We start from the raw sequence: 18,994 nt of genomic DNA, 5'->3' as shown, positions 1-18,994 counted from the left end.
AGGTACCTGACACGTAGGCACCTTACACTTTTGCCCTATGGCATAGTTGGTAAATTTTTCCAACAGATGGCTCCGAACGGGCACCGAACTCTATGTCAGCTTGGAACAAAGCTACTTCCCTAGGTAGGTATACATTCGGTAGAAGCTTTGATACTATACAACACTCCAAACTGCTATGGAGTTACCAAACAGTCGCAAAAGACGGTCTCGATTCAACGCCACTTTTCATTGACCACCAGTGTATCAGTTCTCAACACCAAACGATTGTTTACAATTGTGGCGCATGCAGAAAATAAAACCACCCCACCTAGCATACAGGCTGTAAAATTATCCCAGTACCAGAGCGTTGGATATCGACATGTCGAGAGCACTTGCGGTGAGAGGAAGCTACCTAGTCCGGTCGCATTGATGGTGATTGAAGGATCATGCGAGGCCAGCCTAGCTGTGCAAATACATTGTGGCCTAAGCTTCTTTTCTTACCACACATTTTGTGATGCTGGTCGCGCAGGGAGTTTACGCCTCCTTCCACTTGACGATAACTTTAAGCTTCCGACCTAAGCGGAGCCATATCAAAGAGGTGCCTGGCTTTTCCTTGTCAAGAGTATAATGGTGTTTCGTGATGATAGTACACGTTGTCATGTTGATGCCAATACCACAATGTCACTGAGCTGTTGAGGACTCATCACGTAAGTCCATGTCATGTCTCAGATCCATCGCTGGTGGAATGCCAAGGCTGGCCAGCTCTCAAATATAATCCGAGTCATCATTTCAGCCTTATCACCGCATGAGCCCAGAGATGAACAATCCAAAAGAGGTTGACACGGGACATGGCCCATTGGTCTGTCGCTTCCATCACACTCCACACCCTCCCAATGACAATGGGAAGCCCTCCCATTCATGGACCGTATCGCAATCTTCACGACGCCACATGGCAACACAAAGACCTCTTTTTTCGGCAGAGGTTTCCCTCACAGTGCATCTACTACTGTACGTGTCACAAACAGGCCACCAAGCGCCCCCGAGGCGCAGCGTTGTTTGTGTCCACGTTTGACTATCACGTCTGACTACGACGTAGACATAAATATGTAAGCCACGTTTCAAAACTTCAAATTCGCGTGACTAAGATACATGTATTTTTTTTCCTTCTTTGTGGATAAGGATACATAAGAGGAAAACCCTTCTCACAACTCCCAAGGTTCGCGACGTCGGACTCGTCTACCTCAAACCTGGCCGCCTTCACTGTCTAGGTAGCTGGAAACAGTGCATCAACAATGTATTTCCCGCTCTGGTGGCTTTTCCACAGGTGTCTTCTGAAGCACTTCAGATAGCCTGTTTGCATTCAGCAGTCCATTCGACACCTCGGTGTACCGCCACCTGAGCATCGCTTCCTCATATTGGCAGCCTCCAAAGCCACCACACCATCTACATGGCAACCTCTGTCTTGAAAAGCTAATCTACCCTGTCAGCATGTCTTCGGCTTATAACTGCACTTTTGGAGCATTCCCATCTTCAAAACCCGAAAAATTCATCCGTCTATCCACAAAATGTATTCCATATACATCGCCTATTGCGGGTTCCTGGGCTTGCTTTTCTGGATCCTTCACCTCGCCTATCCACGACCATACGCAAGGATCCCTTACAACAAGCATGCAGTCAAGCGTCTTCTCGGAGATGTCCCCGACTTTGCCAAATTCATCGACGCGGGCCAGGACCCAGCAAACTTTGGCATCGCGCAATGTCGCAAACTCAACTCACCCCTTGTCCAACTTTTCCTGCGGCCATTCTCTCGACCATTCATCTTTTTAGACGATGATCGAGAGGTTGAGGTATCCTACACGCACCAAAGAATTCGATCGAGCTCCTTCTACTGTTGGTGCCTTCAAGCCATTCTTTAAGCACTCTAGTATTCTGAAACAAACAACGCCGGCATGGAGAGCCCAGCGCCGGCTATGGGCGGATACAATGAGTACAGACTTTCTCCGCCGGGTGGCAGCTTCAAAGATGCACAAGTATGCCCTGGAACTGGTTGAGTTGCTCAAAACCAAGACAATCATTGCCGATGGCCGCCCGTTTTCCGTAGAGGAGGACTTTGACCTTGCCACCTTTGACATCATTTGGGCGTCTGTCCTGGGCTCAGACTTGAACGGAGTTTTGAATGAACATGCCGGCATTAAAAATGGCATCAATAACGTGGGACGGCCCGAGTCAACCGATTCTCCTGCCGTGATGCCTCACGTGCAACGTGGGCAGATGTTTCTTGCCGCCGAGTTCTTCAACATGACAATGGAACGGTCTCTCTCGTCGCCTTTGCCGATGCTCCAGCATTGGATCTGGCGCCAGATGCCCAGGTACAAGAGGCACTGGGCAGTCAAGGAACAGATTGTAAATGATCTTATAAAGAACGCACGACACCGGTTCGCACACTTTTCCGAAAAGCAATTATCCGGCGATCAAGATACATGCGCCATGGACCTCGTCCTTCGTCGCGAGTCATTGGCGATTCAAAAATCAACCACACCAAATAGTCCAACTCCTCCAACAACGGCAGAGGTCCACGACGAACTGTTTATGTTTCTGATTGCGGTACGTGCTACTCAAAAAACACCAAAACTGTGTAACACTGGTTTTAACTTCAAACCAGGGACACGAGACAACGGCAACCATATTAACCTGGTCAACTAAATTCCTCACCAACAACCCGACAGCGCAGAAAAGGCTTCGAGCAGCACTCCAAGACGCATTTCCAGAGTCATCCCCCATAAACCTCCCAAGTGCGGAGGAACTCATCTCCGCCAACATCCCGTACATGGACGCCACGCTGGAAGAATGCGTCCGACTAGCAAACATCACCCCGCGTCTCGTACGAGTCGCCACCGTCGACACACAGGTACTGGGCTATTATATCCCCAAGGGCACGCAAATCATGTGTAGCCCGTACGTGGGCGAGGCCCCGTTCAATGTTCCAGAATCACTGCGGAGCGAAAAGTGCCAAGCGACCAAGAACAACGTCGAGCACAACTGGGACCCGAGCATGTCTCGGTTTTGCCCGGAAAGGTGACTGGACGAGGCGGGCAATTTTAACCCAAAGGCATTCAGGAGACTGGCATTTAGTACAGGTCCCAGAGCGTGTTTCGGTGAGATGTCCATGCTCTCCGTTTCTATTTCGTCAGCCATGCTAACAGCCGAGGCAACAGGCAAGAAACTGGCCATGCAAGAACTGAGAATCATAATAGCGCTCTTGGTCTTGAGCTTCAGGTTTGAAGACATTCCGGACGCCTTGAATGGGTACCAAGGCAGGACAAAGGCATTGCACGCTCCGAAGCAAGGTTATGTGCGGTTGACGCCTCTTTGAGTTGAGTCGTGCGCCAAGGGAGCGGGGGAATAGATTCAGACTGAACACTATCGATACGACTAGATTCTAGAATCTTTAGTTGAATCAAAGCATTAATTCTGTTTCTCCTTTGTTGGTCCCTGGTTGTGAGCCCTTTGGCTTATGTCTCTGAAGCAGACGTACTTGCCATTTAGCCGTATCAGCGGTCGGTTAGGCAATAGATGGACGCTGCTTGATGCCATTCTATGAAGCAATCAGGATGTTGGAATGTACTGATCCGGGCAAGGACGTGTTTGGCTCTTTTATCGGGCTATGGGTTGGTTTGAGAACCGAAACAGGGTACCCATGTGTTGGAATTTACAACTTTATCAATGAGCAAATTGCACAGCAGAAAATGTGACGAATTTGACAAATTGTAGCCTTCCATGCTTGTTCGGACCCTTTTCAGGTCCCTGTATCATAGCCTTCGATTTGAGCCGTGATCTGAGCCCTAAAAAACAACTCGAAGGCGCCAGGCATTTTCAACCCAACACGGTTCAGGCTTGAGCCACACCAGCGATCCCATCATCGGGCTCTCTCATACATTCTTAGCTTTAATCTTTTTGTCAAGTTCTTTCCTAGTTTTATGGATTGACTTTTTTCTCTTTGCCTAGAGACCTACTAATAGCTACAACGCCGAAGTTCGCTTAAGCATGTCGATGCTAGGCTACCCAGTGCTCGTAAAGCAGGCGCATCAACAAATGACTCCAGCATCGATGTATGTTGTGGCGACAAGATGCTTCAAGACTCCTTCTCTGACGCATTGATCTCCGCCCTTGGCTGCACTTCTTTGACGAGTGAAGTCTCGGTATTGTGCTCTCCATATACGACGCATTTCAATATACTTTAGCACTAGGATAAATAGCTTATCCGTTCTTAACTAAAGGCAAAAAAAGATTCCCTCTACATAGGGTTCATCTTACAATCCTGGGAGTTGCGGGTCACATGCGGAGGCAGCCTTATCCTTGCAAGTATGGACAACAAGAGACACATATATCGCGGCTATCCCTAGGCCGCCATGTTTGCCTAGGTCTTTCTTACGTCCGATCGACCGATATACGGAGTAAGCTGCGCGTTGTCTCACCTAGACCACCACGGTGGATCTTACGTAGCGATCATATCCTATTTCATGGACGAAGTATTCGCATTTTTATGGCTACTTGCAGCCCTACGACCTTGCAGCATTGACACGTGTCACATGGCAAAGGAAAAAGAAAGGGCAGATCGCATCATCTGCAGGTACACAAGCCGATGCAAAGGGCCAAATCCGGCATTGGCAGAGTCTTCCTAGCTTGAGCCTTGAATCGAGTTCTTGATTGCCACTAATGTTGGTGTTTCACTAGAAATTCCTCCGTGTGCGGTCCGGTATAGCTTTCGAGGAAGCCCAAACAGGATCGCAACACAAGGTCAAAATACGCTGTGTTTGGGATCAAAACTAGATGGGATTCAAATTGGGCGCGTAACTCGTAGATATTTCGTACACGCCCCGGTATATACCCGGCATATTCATCAAGGCTTAAAGATGGCTGAATAAGTTCTTCTTGAAAGCACACGGATACCTAAAACAAACGATAAAATGTCAAGCTGCAGTTTGTCGTCCCAAGTATTCGGCCACCCTGTGGCGTTGAGAGAGTCCAAAAGCGTCGACCGGCGCTGGCGAGGACAATTTTCTTATCAGTCATGGTCCTAGGCACGCGAGGTTAATTAACCAATAAGACGCATTGATCGGCATGCAAGTTGGACGCTGGAAAGAATCGACACAATGACACATCGATTTCACACGATGAGAAGTAGCTGCTGTCTCACCCACCTCACATCCAGGCATTAGGCACAACTCACCCGCATTTCTGCTTTCCCTTTGTCCCGCAATCGCAATTGAAACAGAAAACTTCCCACTCAACGCGATTTCCCGCGTATTGCCAACTAAATGACTCGACTCCACGGTAGGTCGACATGGTGGCGCAGCTACAACCTGATAGCAAGGCCTTTCCCCGGTAGCTTGATTGGCTCCTCATTGTCGTCGAATGTGACTGGAATTGCTCTTATCAGCCCAGATCGGCCAGTTGGAGACATTACACTGAAATGCGAGACCCTCATCATACACCACTTTCGTACGGAGTACGGACGACTACCTTCCATACCTTTTCTTTCCCGCAGCCCGGACAATGACCTGCTGTTTAAGATGCAGAAATACACAGAACTTTTCCTTGGGTATTCTATTGCAAGAGTTATGCATCGGCTCAGACATGTCAGCTCCCTCGGATGACTTGATTCGATCAATTGGTGTGGCAGGCCTCACCCTCCAGAGGGCTGTGTGAGCAAAAACCAACACGGGGCCCCAGATGGCTCTGGTGTTTTTGCATCTGCGATCGACATCCTTTGTTTGGCTCAGTGTGTGTGATTTAGTTGTCATATGCTCATTGCCATCGACGTCTTTGTGCTTTGGTAGATGCTCAGTGGTCGTACGTTTTAATAGACGTCTTTCTCCGCTGCACTCTTGTCGCCCTCGACTACTGTGATGACGAGCCGAAACGAAAATAAGCGTTCAAAGCCACGAGCCGCTAAAGCCCAGCGTCCCTGGTAGGTTCAAGTGGTAGTTGCGCACTGACTGTGGGTGCCTCCGAGCAATGGCGTTCCAAAACGAAGTCGACGACGTGGTCGAGTTCCTTCTTGCGCCCTTTCGCGATATTGTCAGCAATAGAGTGTAAAAACGGGTACCCGTGGGCACCCGTGGGTATCCAAGTTTTTCTTGGGTTATTCGTGGGTTACCCATTTTATCATGTAAGTGGTTTAGGTATACTACGGGTAACCTAACATAAAAATAGGTACCTTATAAATACCTATAAACGTATAATAATATAATATAATAATATAAATTAAATAAATAAATTAATTATAATAATTAATTATAATAATTAACGTTAACCCTTTAATATTTAATTATATTTATAATAAGTTTGTAACGCGCACACGGAGTCACCTATAAAGAGGGACCGAATCGAGCACCACGTATAGGGAGTTACCTGTAAAGAGGGACTAAATTGGGTTTGCTTGTATACTAAAACGGGGTATAAATTCCTACTAATTCTAGTTTAAATCCTATAAGTATTATTACGTGAGAAGTAGATATAAATTAAGGCTAAAACCCTTAATAAATAAGTATAAAAGAATTAATTTAAATATTAAATAATTTAAATAAGTTTTAGTCTTATATTATTAAAAGACCTAAGAATAAAGTTCTTTTTTAATTTCTTACTTAATTATCTTATATCTTAGGTTTATTTTAAATAATTTCTAAAACTTCTTTATATAATTACCTTTAAAAAGATAATAAGAACTTAAGAATAAAGCTATATATTATATAGTAATATATTAAAAGAAGAGATATTTATTATATTTCTTACGCGTAAATTATTTACTCTTTTAACTTTTATTAAGTACTTTACTATAATTACGTAAAAGGCGTAATTAAAGGAGCACTTACGTAAACTTAAGCGAATTTAAGAACTTAAAGCTTAAGAGTAAGACTTACTTTAAGACTTATCTTAAAATAATAAGAGAAGATTCTTAAAATAATAAGACTTTTTCTTTTTAAAAGAAGATTAAGATTTAAAGATTTAAATTAAGAATCTCTTTAAGTTATCCCTTAATATAAATTAAAGAAAAAGAGATAATTAATTAAATAACCTTTAACGTACTTTTAAGGGTAATTTAAGAAAATTTAAGAAGAATTACTTTTAAATCTTATATATAATTACGTAAATAAAAAATAAATATTACTTTTAATAGAATTAATATATTAAGAAAGTAAAGGTATATAATTTAAACGTAAATATTAACTAAAAAAAATTTAAAGCTTAAACCTTAAATCTTATCTAAGATTTCGTTAATTAAAATGTAATTATATATAATAGTTAAAAGGTATACGTTAAAGGGAAGATTAATCTTCTTAAAACTTTTACGTATACTTAGATTTATTAGAAAAGCACTTCTCTTATATTTTAAAAGTATAATAAGTACTTAGCTTCTTTATAAAACTTTACTTTTACCTTTAAAATTATATTAAAATACATGTGTTAAGTATACTAGAAACTTAAAAGAAAATTATAGCTCTTATCACCTATTTTTAGGATAGTATAAAAGGTAAGCGAAATAATAAGTAGCCTTAAAACGAGAACTTAAATAAGAGGCCCTTTAAAGCGCCTTAAAGAAACTCTAAGAACTCTTCCCTTAAGAGAGAAAGTAATTAAAAAAGGTTCTTAGAACTTAATTAAAAGCGTTTTTTACACTAAAACTTATTTTAAAATAAAGATAAAAAGAAGGCTAATAGTAAAGAGAAAAAGAATTTTACCTATTAAAAGTATAGTAATAATAAATATCTTTAAAATAAATACTTTAAGAGAGAAAAGATTAATAATATAAAAACTTAAGATAAGAAGAGAAAAAATAAAAAGAATACCGTAAAAAAAGAGAATTAATTATAAATAATATCTAATTTATAACTAATAAAAACTATATTTAAGTAAAAGCTAGTCTTATAATATAAGCTATAATTTAAGAATAAAAATTAATACTTATTAAAGTAACCTTAAATACTAAGATTAAAGTAAACTTAATTAGTATTATCTTAGTATAGCGTATAAGATTATATCACTTAAATAAAATTCTATTAAGCCTTAAAATACCTAATAATATTTATTTATAAAAGCTAAGAGTATAAAAGATACCCTTAACTCTTATAAATTTACGAGGGAAATAAAGGGAGTTCACTTAAATCTATTATATAATACTAGATATAAGTAAGAATCTTCTTTTACTTAAAATACTAGCTCTTAAAAACGAGAATATTACTATAAACGTAAGGTTATAATAATAGTAGTATAATATAAAGAAGAGTAAATATAAGGTAATTTTAATATATAAGTTTAAAAGGAAAGCGCGAAATCGCGTATACGTTTTTACTATATTTAAAGTAAAAGAGATAATATTACTATAAGAAAATAATATTAAACTCTTTTTAAAAGTAACATCTTTACTATTAGTATTATAGGAATATATTAACGTTTTTAAAGATAAGAAGGTAAAAGAATTACTATTATATTACTTAAATAATTATATAATTAATCTAATAAAAGAGGAATTACCTTTATATAAACCTATATACCCGCTTTTATTAAAGAAGCTAGTAATATTATAAGATTACTTAAATAAAAACCTAAAGATAAGCTAAATTTAATACTTTAAAAGCCTAATAAAAGCATTAATTTTATTTATATTAAAAAAGAATAGAATACTTTACCTTTACGTAAACTATTAGGGATTAAATAAAGTTAATATTAAGAACTAAAATTTACTTCCCTTAATTACTAAAATATTAGACTAAATATAAGAAGCTAAGGTATTCTTAAAACTAGATATTAAGGAAGCTTATTATTAAATTAAAATTAAGAAAGAGAATAAATAAAAAACCGCTTTTTAAATATAATATAAGTATTTTAAATACTTAATAATACCTTTTAAATTAACTAACGCGCTTATTATATTTTAAAGTTATATAAATTAAGTGCTATAAGGCCTAAATAATATTATTTATATTGTATACCTTAATAATATCTTAGTATTCTTTAAGATAAAGAAGAAACATAAAAAACACCTAATACAAGTGTTAAAATAAATAAGAAACGTAAGGTTATACGTTAAATTATTTAAGTGTAAATTCTTTTAACCTTAAGTAGAGTTTTTAGGGTTTATCTTATTAGTAAAAGAGATCTTTATAAATCTCGCTTAAATTAAAACTATTATATCTTAGCTAAAACCTAAAAGTTATTATAATATATAAGTATTCTTAGGGTTTTATAACTTTTATTAACGCTTTATTAAAGTATACTCTTATATAATAGCCTTATTAATAGCTTTATTAAAAGGGAGTAAAAACAGGCGAAAATTAGGGAGTATAGAATTTAATTAAAAGGAAATAAAAGCGTTTTATACCTTAAAGAACGCCTTTATAAAAGCTTTATTATTATAGTATTTTAATTTTAATTAGCGAACTTAAATTAAAATAAACGCATTAATCTTTATAATCGTAGTAATTCTATTATAATTTAAAGACGATAAGAAATAGTATTTTATCGCCTTTTAGTCGCGAAAATTATAAGATATAAAGACCCGTTATAGCACGCTTAATTAGAAGATACTAGTAATTAAGAACGCATTTAAATATTAGTAATATTATATAAACGGTATAATAGAGCTAATTAAGGTTTTAATAGACTATTATAACCTATAAACGTTTATAAGTAATAAGTAGTTAAATAAAAGATAATTCTAATAGTATTTATACTTAACCCCTTTTAACTTTATAATTAAGTATTAAGTAAGGAAAAGAAATCTTATTAATATACTATTAAAATAGCTAAATTACGCGAAAAGACCGCGTAAAGATCCTATAATTCTTAAAGGAATTCGTGTAAAGATAACGTAAGTAAATAAAGCGCTTATTAAATACATTTAAGTATAAAAATATAATTTATTATTTTTAAATAAAGCATTTAATTAAAAGAGACGTAGTAAAAAGCCTTTATTAAAAGAAAGTTCGTAAGTTTTTATAGAATCTAGTAGGTATAATAAGATACCTTTATAAGGGGATTTACCCCTCTTAAGCTACTAATTTAACCTAAAACTAAAAGGTAGGTTATAATTACCCTTACTTTAAAAGAAAATCTAGGACGTTATAAAACGAGAAGACTCTTATAAAACGAACGTAAATACACCTTTAAGAGATATAATCTTAGATACATAGAAAAGAGATTCTTAGATAAAAGCTAAATATATAAGAATTTATTTTAATTAAGATTTAACTAATAAATAATACTTGAATAATTAGGGAATCTTAATATATTAATAACGTGTATAAGTTCTATTAAATAAAACTATTATTTAAGAATTACTTAGGCTATACTATAATAACCTATTAGCTAGACACTTTAATATAAAAAGAATAGCTAAGCTATTAAAAAGAAAGTTCTACTAGATATATATAAATGTAAATGTAAAAGATTACGTAAAGTTTTATATAATATATTAAAGAATTATAGTATAAAGGTATTAGCCTTATAATAAATTAAAATTACTATTAATTTCTTAAGGCTTATAGGCTAAATTATTAATAGACTTTATAATAGAATTATTAGAGACGTAGTACTATAAATAAAACGTTAATACTATTCTAGTAATAGTAAATTATTATATAAAGTACTTATTATTTTACCTAGTATTAAATACAATTATAACTAGTAAACTAATAACGCTATTTTATAAACGGGTTAAATATACTTATAATATTCTTATTAAAATCGTGTTTAATAGAGAATCTTTATTTATTAGTTATTTCTCATTAAATTTATATTATTTAATAAAGATTTAAAGATAACTCTTTACCACGTATTACCCTTAAATAAACGAATAAACGAAACGCGTTAATTAAATATTAGAATATTATCTTTAAGCCTTTATAACGAAGAATTAATTATACTAGCTACTTTTATTACCTATAATATAATTTACGTGTAATAATACTATTAATTTAATAACTAATATCTCGCTAAATTAACTTCTAATAGGGTTTAAGCCTTATATATATTATAATATTAGGGATAATATTATAGGAGAGAGGGTATTAAAAGTAAGAAATTAAGTTAAAAAAATGCTTTAAGTAAAATAAAAAATAAAAGAATATTAAAAGTAAGTGGTAGTATTCTAGGTAAAATACTATAATAATAAACATAAATTAACGTAATTTTAAAACGAAAGTCTAGTATTACTTTAAATTAAGAATATAAGATTTAAGTATAAAAAGAATAAACTAATCTTAAAGTATATTAGCTCTTTTTAAATTCTTAATTAAGTTAAATAATAAGTATATTATTTAATACTTTTAACCTAATATAAGAAACTTTATAACGTTTTTCACGTAAGCCTATTAGAATAATAGCACTAATATAAGGGTATTATAAATAAGTTAAAAACACTTTTAATATTAGAGCTAAAAGATAATAAGAATAAATAAAAGGTAAAAAGCATTAAAAACTATATTTAAAAGGGAGCTTAATTATATTACCTTATAAAGTAAAAGGGATAATTATACGAGTATAACTAATAGCTTAATAGTAAAGACCTTATAAATGCGCCTAATATTATAATATTATATTACGTTACTTTTAGTTATAAAAAGAAACGAAATTATATAAGAACCCTAAAAAAGAGGTTAGCTTAAAAAAGTATAAGAAATAAATGTTAATTAAACTAATTAAATAATATAAGTAAGAAGTATAATATTAAAGCCTATTTCCCTTTAAAATAAGCTAAACGTTTTAGGCTATATTAAATCTAAGATAAAGAAACTAGGTACTAAATAATTAGGCCTTAATATTAAAACTAGTACTTTTATAAGCCTTTTTCTTCTTAGAACCCTTAATAATATTATTTTATTTTAGCTTAATTAGAAACGTTTTTATAATCTATTAAGCCTTTTTAGTATCTTTAAATCCCTTTAAGTATAAAAATAAGCTATTATAAAAATCTATTAGAGTAATACGTTAAAGGCGGTAATAAATATTCTTAGAAAGAAAACGAGAAATACACTTAAAGGTATATTTAAAATAACGCTTAATACTTTAAAATAAGAAAGGTTAATAAGAAAATCCTAAAGAAATTAAATCTAAATCTTACACGTATAGTATTAGCTAAAAGTAAAAACTATTTTTTTTAATTTAAACTTAATTTTATTAACCTTCTTTATATAAATAAAAAGACTTTATAATTTAAGTTAAAAATAATTTTAAGAAAGTGTAAACCTAAGAATTACTTATAGTATTATATAACTTACTACTTAAAGATAAGTTATAGCTACTCTAATAAGCCTTTTAGGTTAATAGAAACTTAAATATAAGTTAAAGTAAAAGGGTAAAGATCTTCGTATAAATATTATAATTATAATTAAAATTACTTATAAGCTATTCCTTTAAGAAGGTAGCTTAAATAAACTTTAAGACTTAAATTAAGTTAAATAAATCCCTAGTTATAAGGCCGTGTAATATTTATCTTTAATTAGTAATAAAATTAAGGAGAAATTAAATCTAATACTTACGCGAATATAAAGACCTCTTTAAAAGGTATAATAATTATAATTATTCTTAACTCTCTTAATAAAACGAATATAACGTAGCTTAATTTTAATTAAGAGAGTAAAGTTAAGATTAAAATTAATTTTAAGTAAATACTTATTTAAGTATTAGGTTATATAATAGTAGTACTATTAATTATTACCACGTATATTAGAATCTTTTTATTAAGCTTTAGCGCAAGCTTAAATCTCTAACGTTACGCTATTACTTTTATAAGGTAAGCTAAACTTACCTCTTATTATTTAAATTACCTAAGCTTAAGTAATAATATTAATAGGCGTAAAGTTAAGTTAATATAAAGACTTTTAAGCGGAAACCTATTTTAATTTAATATTAAATACTTTAATAATAATCCCCTTTAAGGCCTTATATTTAATTAAAGTTTTAAAGGGGTTATAAGCTAAAGTTTAATTTAATAGAACTATAGGTATAATAATTAATAGCTTTAAGAAGAGTATAGTATTTATAATAATTGTAACGTTCTCTAGAAAATTACGTTAAAATTAAAACCTAAGAGAATAATAATAAACTACTTACTTTATTTAATAGAATTATTTAAAAAGGTAATTTAATACTAGATTAAATTTATCTTATTAGAAAATATATAACTACGAAATAAGCGGGAAATATTAATACGTATTACTATTAAATTAAACGCGCTTTCTTAAGTATAAGAGTATAAGAACGTAACTTACACTTAGAGCTCTTACAAATATAGTAAATACAAGTGTATTATATATTATATTTTGTATTGTATTGTATTTTCGTGTATTGTATTTAAATACATTACATTACATAACTAAAATACCTATAAATGTATTATAAGTAAAAAAAACCCCTGTTTTCTTAAACTAAAGATTATAAGGCTAATTATAAGGGTTATAAGGGAAAATTTTATATCATTAAAAAGAGCTAAATTAGCTCTTTAAAATGCTTCACCTGTTATTACTATAAGTTATTATCTTAAAAAGTTATAAGCAATTGAAAATTCGCCCCGCTTTACTTACTTTTTATTTTAAGACATAACTTTAAAGCTTAATATCTCGCTTAATATCCACATTTTAAGGTTATTTTTTAAAGATCTAAAATCACGTGATTTTTAGCTTTATTTTAATATATAATATGCTTATATAAGCATTTATTTATAATATTAGATATTTTATAGCCTTATAATACGTTTATAGGTATTCGTATCCTATAATGTATTGTAATATATTACAATACAATACAATACAATATAGTATAGTAAAAACTACAAAAAATACAATACATTTAGAGGTCTGCTTACACTTAAATTAACTACGATTTAAAGTAAAAGTTAAATGTAAAAGTACGTATTAAAAAAGGTAAAGAAGAGCGCGAAGAAAGCTAAGTTAAAGTACTATAAGAAGGCTCTTAATAGTATATTACGTTATACGAATTAAAATAGCTGTATTTAAATATAATAATTAAAAGGGTAAGATAAAATATAACTAAAAGTAATAAGAGTTAATATAAGAAACCTAATAATAATATTAATAATAAGATTTAGGCTAAAAATAGGTTAAAGTTAATAAATATATACTTATAATTCACGTTAAAGTTTTATTAATTATAATAAAATATATTTTAGTTTAATACACTTAAATAAACTATTATTAATCTAATAATAAAACGATTAATTAATTATAACGTTAATATAACTTTAAGTTAAAAACATAACTTATAATATTAGCGCTTTATTATACTAGAAGAAAATGTAAATAGAGTATTATATTAGGTATATATACGAAATTTAAGCCTAATAAGTATTATTATACTTTATAAGCTAGGAAACGTATACGAATTATAGGCGTAAATATTAAGTAGTAATTAAGTATAATAAGAATATAAAATATATGGGAGCTAAAAAAAGGATTTATACTTAAATAATAAGAAATAAAGTTATTAAGGGGAGAAAGAGAAGAGAGATAAGGCTAAAATAAGAAAGGAAAAAATAAGGGATAAGATTAAAAATTTATATTATAATAAACTTATAATTACCCTTACCTTAAATCTATAAGTTAACTCTTAAGGTAATTACACCTATTAAGATAAAGAAAAGAATCTATAAAGCTTTTCCCTAAATAATACTAGACTTTAATTAAGAGCTCTATTAAGAATAAAAATAAGTAAAAGTAATACGTATTAATAGGGTAAACGTTACAATTAGGCGATTAAAAGTAATAATTATAACCTAATATAATAGGTATAAGACCTTAAAATAGCGCCTTAAAATATAAGAATAGAAATAAAACTATTAGAACTTAAAGGGAATAATATTATTACTCTTTTTCTTATTAGGTTTTAACGAGAATAATACACCTTTAAAGCCCACTTATATTAATAATAATTAGAGATAATTATACTAGAAAAGAGAGATAATTATAACGCGTATACGAAGTCACCTATAAAGAGAGATTAAATCGGGTACCGCGTATAAAAAGTTACCTATAAAGAGGGATTAAATTAGGTTCGCTTATATACTAAAACGGGGTATAAATCCCTATTAATTCTAGTCTAAATTCTATGAGTATTATCACGTGAGAAGCGAGTATAAATTAGGGCTAAAACCCTTAATAAATAAGTATAAAAGAATTAATCTAAATATTAAATAATTTAAATAAGTTTTAGTCTTATATTATTAAGAGACCTAAGAATAAAGTTCTTTTCTAATTCCTTACCTAATCGTCCTATATCCTAGGTTTATCCTAATAAAGTCTTAAGTTTTTAAAGTATAAAATAAGTTATATAAGTCTTATTTAAGTACCTAAAAATACCTAATATTTCTAATAAATAATTATAGGTAACCTATTTTCCCCTATAAATCTATTTAGGTCTTTTTTTCCTACCTATACCTACCTAAAGCCCACGGGTAAGCAACCCACACGGGTACCCGTGGACCTTTTACACCCTAGTCAGCAAGGCCAAGGATGCGGCTGAGAATGCCGGCGAAGGACAGCCATCAATGCGCAAAACGGCCGAGATGCTATGCAAAGAGGGTCAGCGCGCGTTGAATCGTCTTGAGCCGTGTGCAACAAGATCTCTAGCTAGTATGGGGTCACTTTCATGAGGGCTATAAAGACCAATGGTAATTCTAGAGCTACATGGACATTGCGGCTGTGAACTGACTAGAATTTGCAGAGGACATTAGCAGTTACAACATGGAGCTTACAGATATTCTCTGGAGCTTTGACGACTGCATCGCAATAGAGACCTTTGACGAAGAAAAGTACACGGAGCTTCAAGCTCGAAATGTCGCACCCGAGATTTACAACATTCTTGTGCGGAAGAATATTGAGCTTTTGTCAAAGATTTCAGACTCAGACTCGCCACTGCGCATCGTCCCGGAATCACCGCCCACATCGCCTCTGTATCCCATGTCGCCGTCTTCATATACTTGGCAGCTAAATAGGAAGACGAACCATGAGCCACTGGTATTGGGAAGTCCATCGTGGGTTAGTAGCTCGGTCAATCCTTTCCCCATGGGATCCCATACTAGCCACAGCCAGTCAGGCCGCATCACACACGCAAACACGGCGTACTCAAGCTCTACCACTGGCCTGGAATTCGCAGTGGGCAATCCGAGGCGTCAATCTTTCAGCAGTGGCCATTCTTCGGGGTCGTCCCCGAGTCCGTCAAGTCGCGGCAATCCAAGGCGGCCAACTCTACCGATTAGAGCGTCGGAGGAAACAAGTGTATATCCTGGGCAGCACTGGCCTCTGCCTCGGCGCCTACCGTCTCGCGAAGCATACGAATCCTATGCTCTATCAAGCCACCTGTCTTTTCTGAAAGCGTGTCAACTCAAGAAGCATCGCCGCCGACTCATACCCCGGCCAAACGCCAACCTCCATCCAAAGCTGTTCCGCCGACTCCAGTGGGTCGCTTGCCGTCCAGCAACTGTGTTATTGATGAGTCCAGTTCTATTCGTCGGTACAAAGGATTTCGCTCCGGTGCGAAAGAAGTTCTGAAGGGAAACAGCGGTGTGAACAAGCCCATGCAGAGGACGTTGTCGCGAGTAGTTGCGAAATGTACCGGTTGCGCCAGGGAATTGGACAACGAGCACACGGAAAATGATCAATCTAACAGAGGCAAGGAATAGTGGCTATATCCTCGTCAGGCCTAGGACGTCAAGCTAACGGACTTTTTTGCAGAAAGTGGTACTATGACCAGGCGCCATGTGCATTTTCGGCTCCGATTTCTGCAAAAGAGCCATCTTGCCGTGAAGAGGCCTGGTGACAGGCTGTACGGATGTATTTTCTGCGTTCAACGAGGCTACACTTTGGAGAGAGCGACGCGCCTGTTTTCTTCTCAGCGGACGACCTGTTGGCTCATCTCTCAAGACACGCGCGGCCCTTGCCCGTGATCCATGGCCTTGCCGTCGTGTATGGGACAGATGTCCCGTCACACCTGCTCAACAATTACGACTTGCATTTCAAAGTCCCCACGAAGCCAAATCCAGTACACAAAGAGAGCACGGAAATAAACGGCCGGCCGACTGGAGTAGCCATGAAGGCGGTGCGAAGAGACGAGGCCCAACGAAGCATTGCAGACCGTGACCGCTCTAAAGAGTTGCAAGTAGCGAGTGGAGTCAAGCTTACTAGGATCAAATGGCCGCCTCAATACAAAGGCCGGAAAGTGTTTGCCTGACACGATGGGAATTTCGCCTCGGTCCCGTCTGAGATTGTCATGTTGAATGCCCCTATATGCAGCAGCCTCAACAGGACCATGAGAACTGCAGTTAGCGCCAAGGCAAAGTGGAAGTTTTCTCTAAAGCATGGCAAGGCTGGATGGCTCAAGTTTGACAAGGGAGACACCATCACCAATATTGTCTGTGAGTACTTTTTGGGACACGATATCGTTAAATAGATGAAGCTGATATGAGGAATGGGGGAGCATCCCGACCCTTGGTGTTGGTGCGGCACGACGAGAAAGGGCCAATGGGGCATGTTACCACAGGCATTTCTCGATCCAAACACTGTGCAGGACGACGGCGGTGGATATTTCTCGCTAAACTGACAACCGGAGCGTGATATGTAGTCGTCATCTCCTCTCGACAAATAGTGACTTTGGGAGGCAGGCTTGCTACAGAAACACCCAGTGGTCGTCAGGGGCGAGGCGTGTCACTCCAGTTATGAAGGCATTGGAAGTGCCATAAGCAAGAGTTGCTGTATTTTTGGAAACACGCAACCACACAATATGTACATCTGAGCTTGAGCAGAAGTTTATCAGCGAATATCAGATGTAGTAAAGGACTTCAAGGCTTCTGTCGAGGGCCAGAGAGAGAGAGAGAGAGAGAGCCGAAATTTGCATACTTGTAAGCTAGATATAGGAGATATTTGGCCATGGGCCGCTACTGCTGGACCTTTTGCTCCATTGATTAGTGGTAAACCCGGTGACCACTCTGACACCGTTCCACGGTCAAAGTCCAACAAAGGCAACGCCCAGTAAAGGGGCATCGCCGATACAGGACCCGGAGGTTACAGACTGAAAACATGACCCGCTGGGAGCCTTAAGCACAGCTGTTCCTTTCATGTATATATAGTGGTCACTGATCCCTCCCTTCCTCTTGCAAAGCCAAGGACCTTTGACACCCTACTAGATTATCGTTAAATAGAGTCAGTTCACTCTCCAAGCCCTTGATATCAAGCCCTTGTCACAGACAACACCACAGGTTAACGGAAGGCTGTATTCAGTAACGCTTACCATGGAAATATGTTGCGTGAAAACACTTGGAGCATCACGACATGCGAAACTAGCTTTTTTGTTGACTGCCCTTTGGAGCATCGTGACATCTTCCGGCGATTCTTTGCTTTCCAAATAAGTGAAGATAGGATTTGTGATTCGTATTTCTGAGGCTGGTTCTATATGCAGGTGCTTTAGTTGTTGTTGAGCTGCTTCAGGGAAAGTTTTTTGAGGACGAGGACTGGGCGGGAGAAGGCATCTCACGGACAGATGCTAGAAGAAACATGAGGTCAATGGCTCGGATCTTGCAGTCTGTGATATGCTTTGTACTCAAGTCTTGTCTGAAATCACTTGGGATGGCTTGCAACTGTGTTTGCTCCTCTAGCCGGCAACATTATTACTAGATTCGTATTGCTAACTTGACTCCATGGTGTAAACGAGCTGGGGAAAATTAGAAACCATGGTTGCGAAAGCTAGTTGAGCCGAGACGTGCACAATCGCGGGCATTTTGCGTGTACGAGAGTCTTGGTGCCTAGTCTTGTTAGCATAACTTGGCAATATTGCCGAGAAATCTTTGACTGTTATCGTGACAGGGCAAACTTTCAAATTCGCAGAGTGCGTGAAGCTGCTAATAACTATGAGAGAATGACACAAAGGGTCTGCCCAGGGCTGCACAAAGTGTGGCACCTTCAAACGGTCATCAATTGCGCACATATATTGCACTGATTAGCGAGAG

The 18,994-nt window shown here is 35.4% G+C and overlaps 3 protein-coding genes across 3 annotated transcripts; all 3 read left to right on the top strand.

Annotated features, from left to right (window-relative positions):
• Positions 1–1,544: 1,544 nt before the first annotated feature.
• On the top strand, positions 1,545–1,895 carry J3458_020566 (uncharacterized protein; the record flags this gene model as incomplete). The annotated part of the gene is made up of 1 exon (XM_066122111.1): positions 1,545–1,895. The coding sequence occupies one exon, from the start codon at positions 1,545–1,547 to the stop codon at positions 1,893–1,895; it is 351 nt and encodes a 116-aa protein (XP_065972737.1).
• A 67-nt stretch (positions 1,896–1,962) lies between these two features.
• J3458_020565 (uncharacterized protein) lies at positions 1,963–3,058 on the top strand (the record flags this gene model as incomplete). Its single annotated transcript, XM_007815941.2, has 2 exons — positions 1,963–2,583; positions 2,642–3,058. The coding sequence occupies 2 exons, from the start codon at positions 1,963–1,965 to the stop codon at positions 3,056–3,058; spliced, it is 1,038 nt and encodes a 345-aa protein (XP_007814132.2).
• A 13,430-nt stretch (positions 3,059–16,488) lies between these two features.
• J3458_020564 (uncharacterized protein) lies at positions 16,489–17,391 on the top strand. The gene is made up of 2 exons (XM_066122110.1): positions 16,489–16,664; positions 16,728–17,391. The coding sequence occupies exon 2, from the start codon at positions 16,825–16,827 to the stop codon at positions 17,221–17,223; it is 399 nt and encodes a 132-aa protein (XP_065972736.1). The 5' UTR covers positions 16,489–16,664; positions 16,728–16,824; the 3' UTR covers positions 17,224–17,391.
• Positions 17,392–18,994: the final 1,603 nt, after the last annotated feature.

The sequence above is a fragment of the Metarhizium acridum genome, assembly GCF_019434415.1.
Source record: "Metarhizium acridum strain ARSEF 324 chromosome Unknown scaffold_574, whole genome shotgun sequence".
Taxonomy (NCBI): domain Eukaryota; kingdom Fungi; phylum Ascomycota; class Sordariomycetes; order Hypocreales; family Clavicipitaceae; genus Metarhizium; species Metarhizium acridum.
This window is presented reverse-complemented; position numbering and strand designations above follow the sequence as displayed.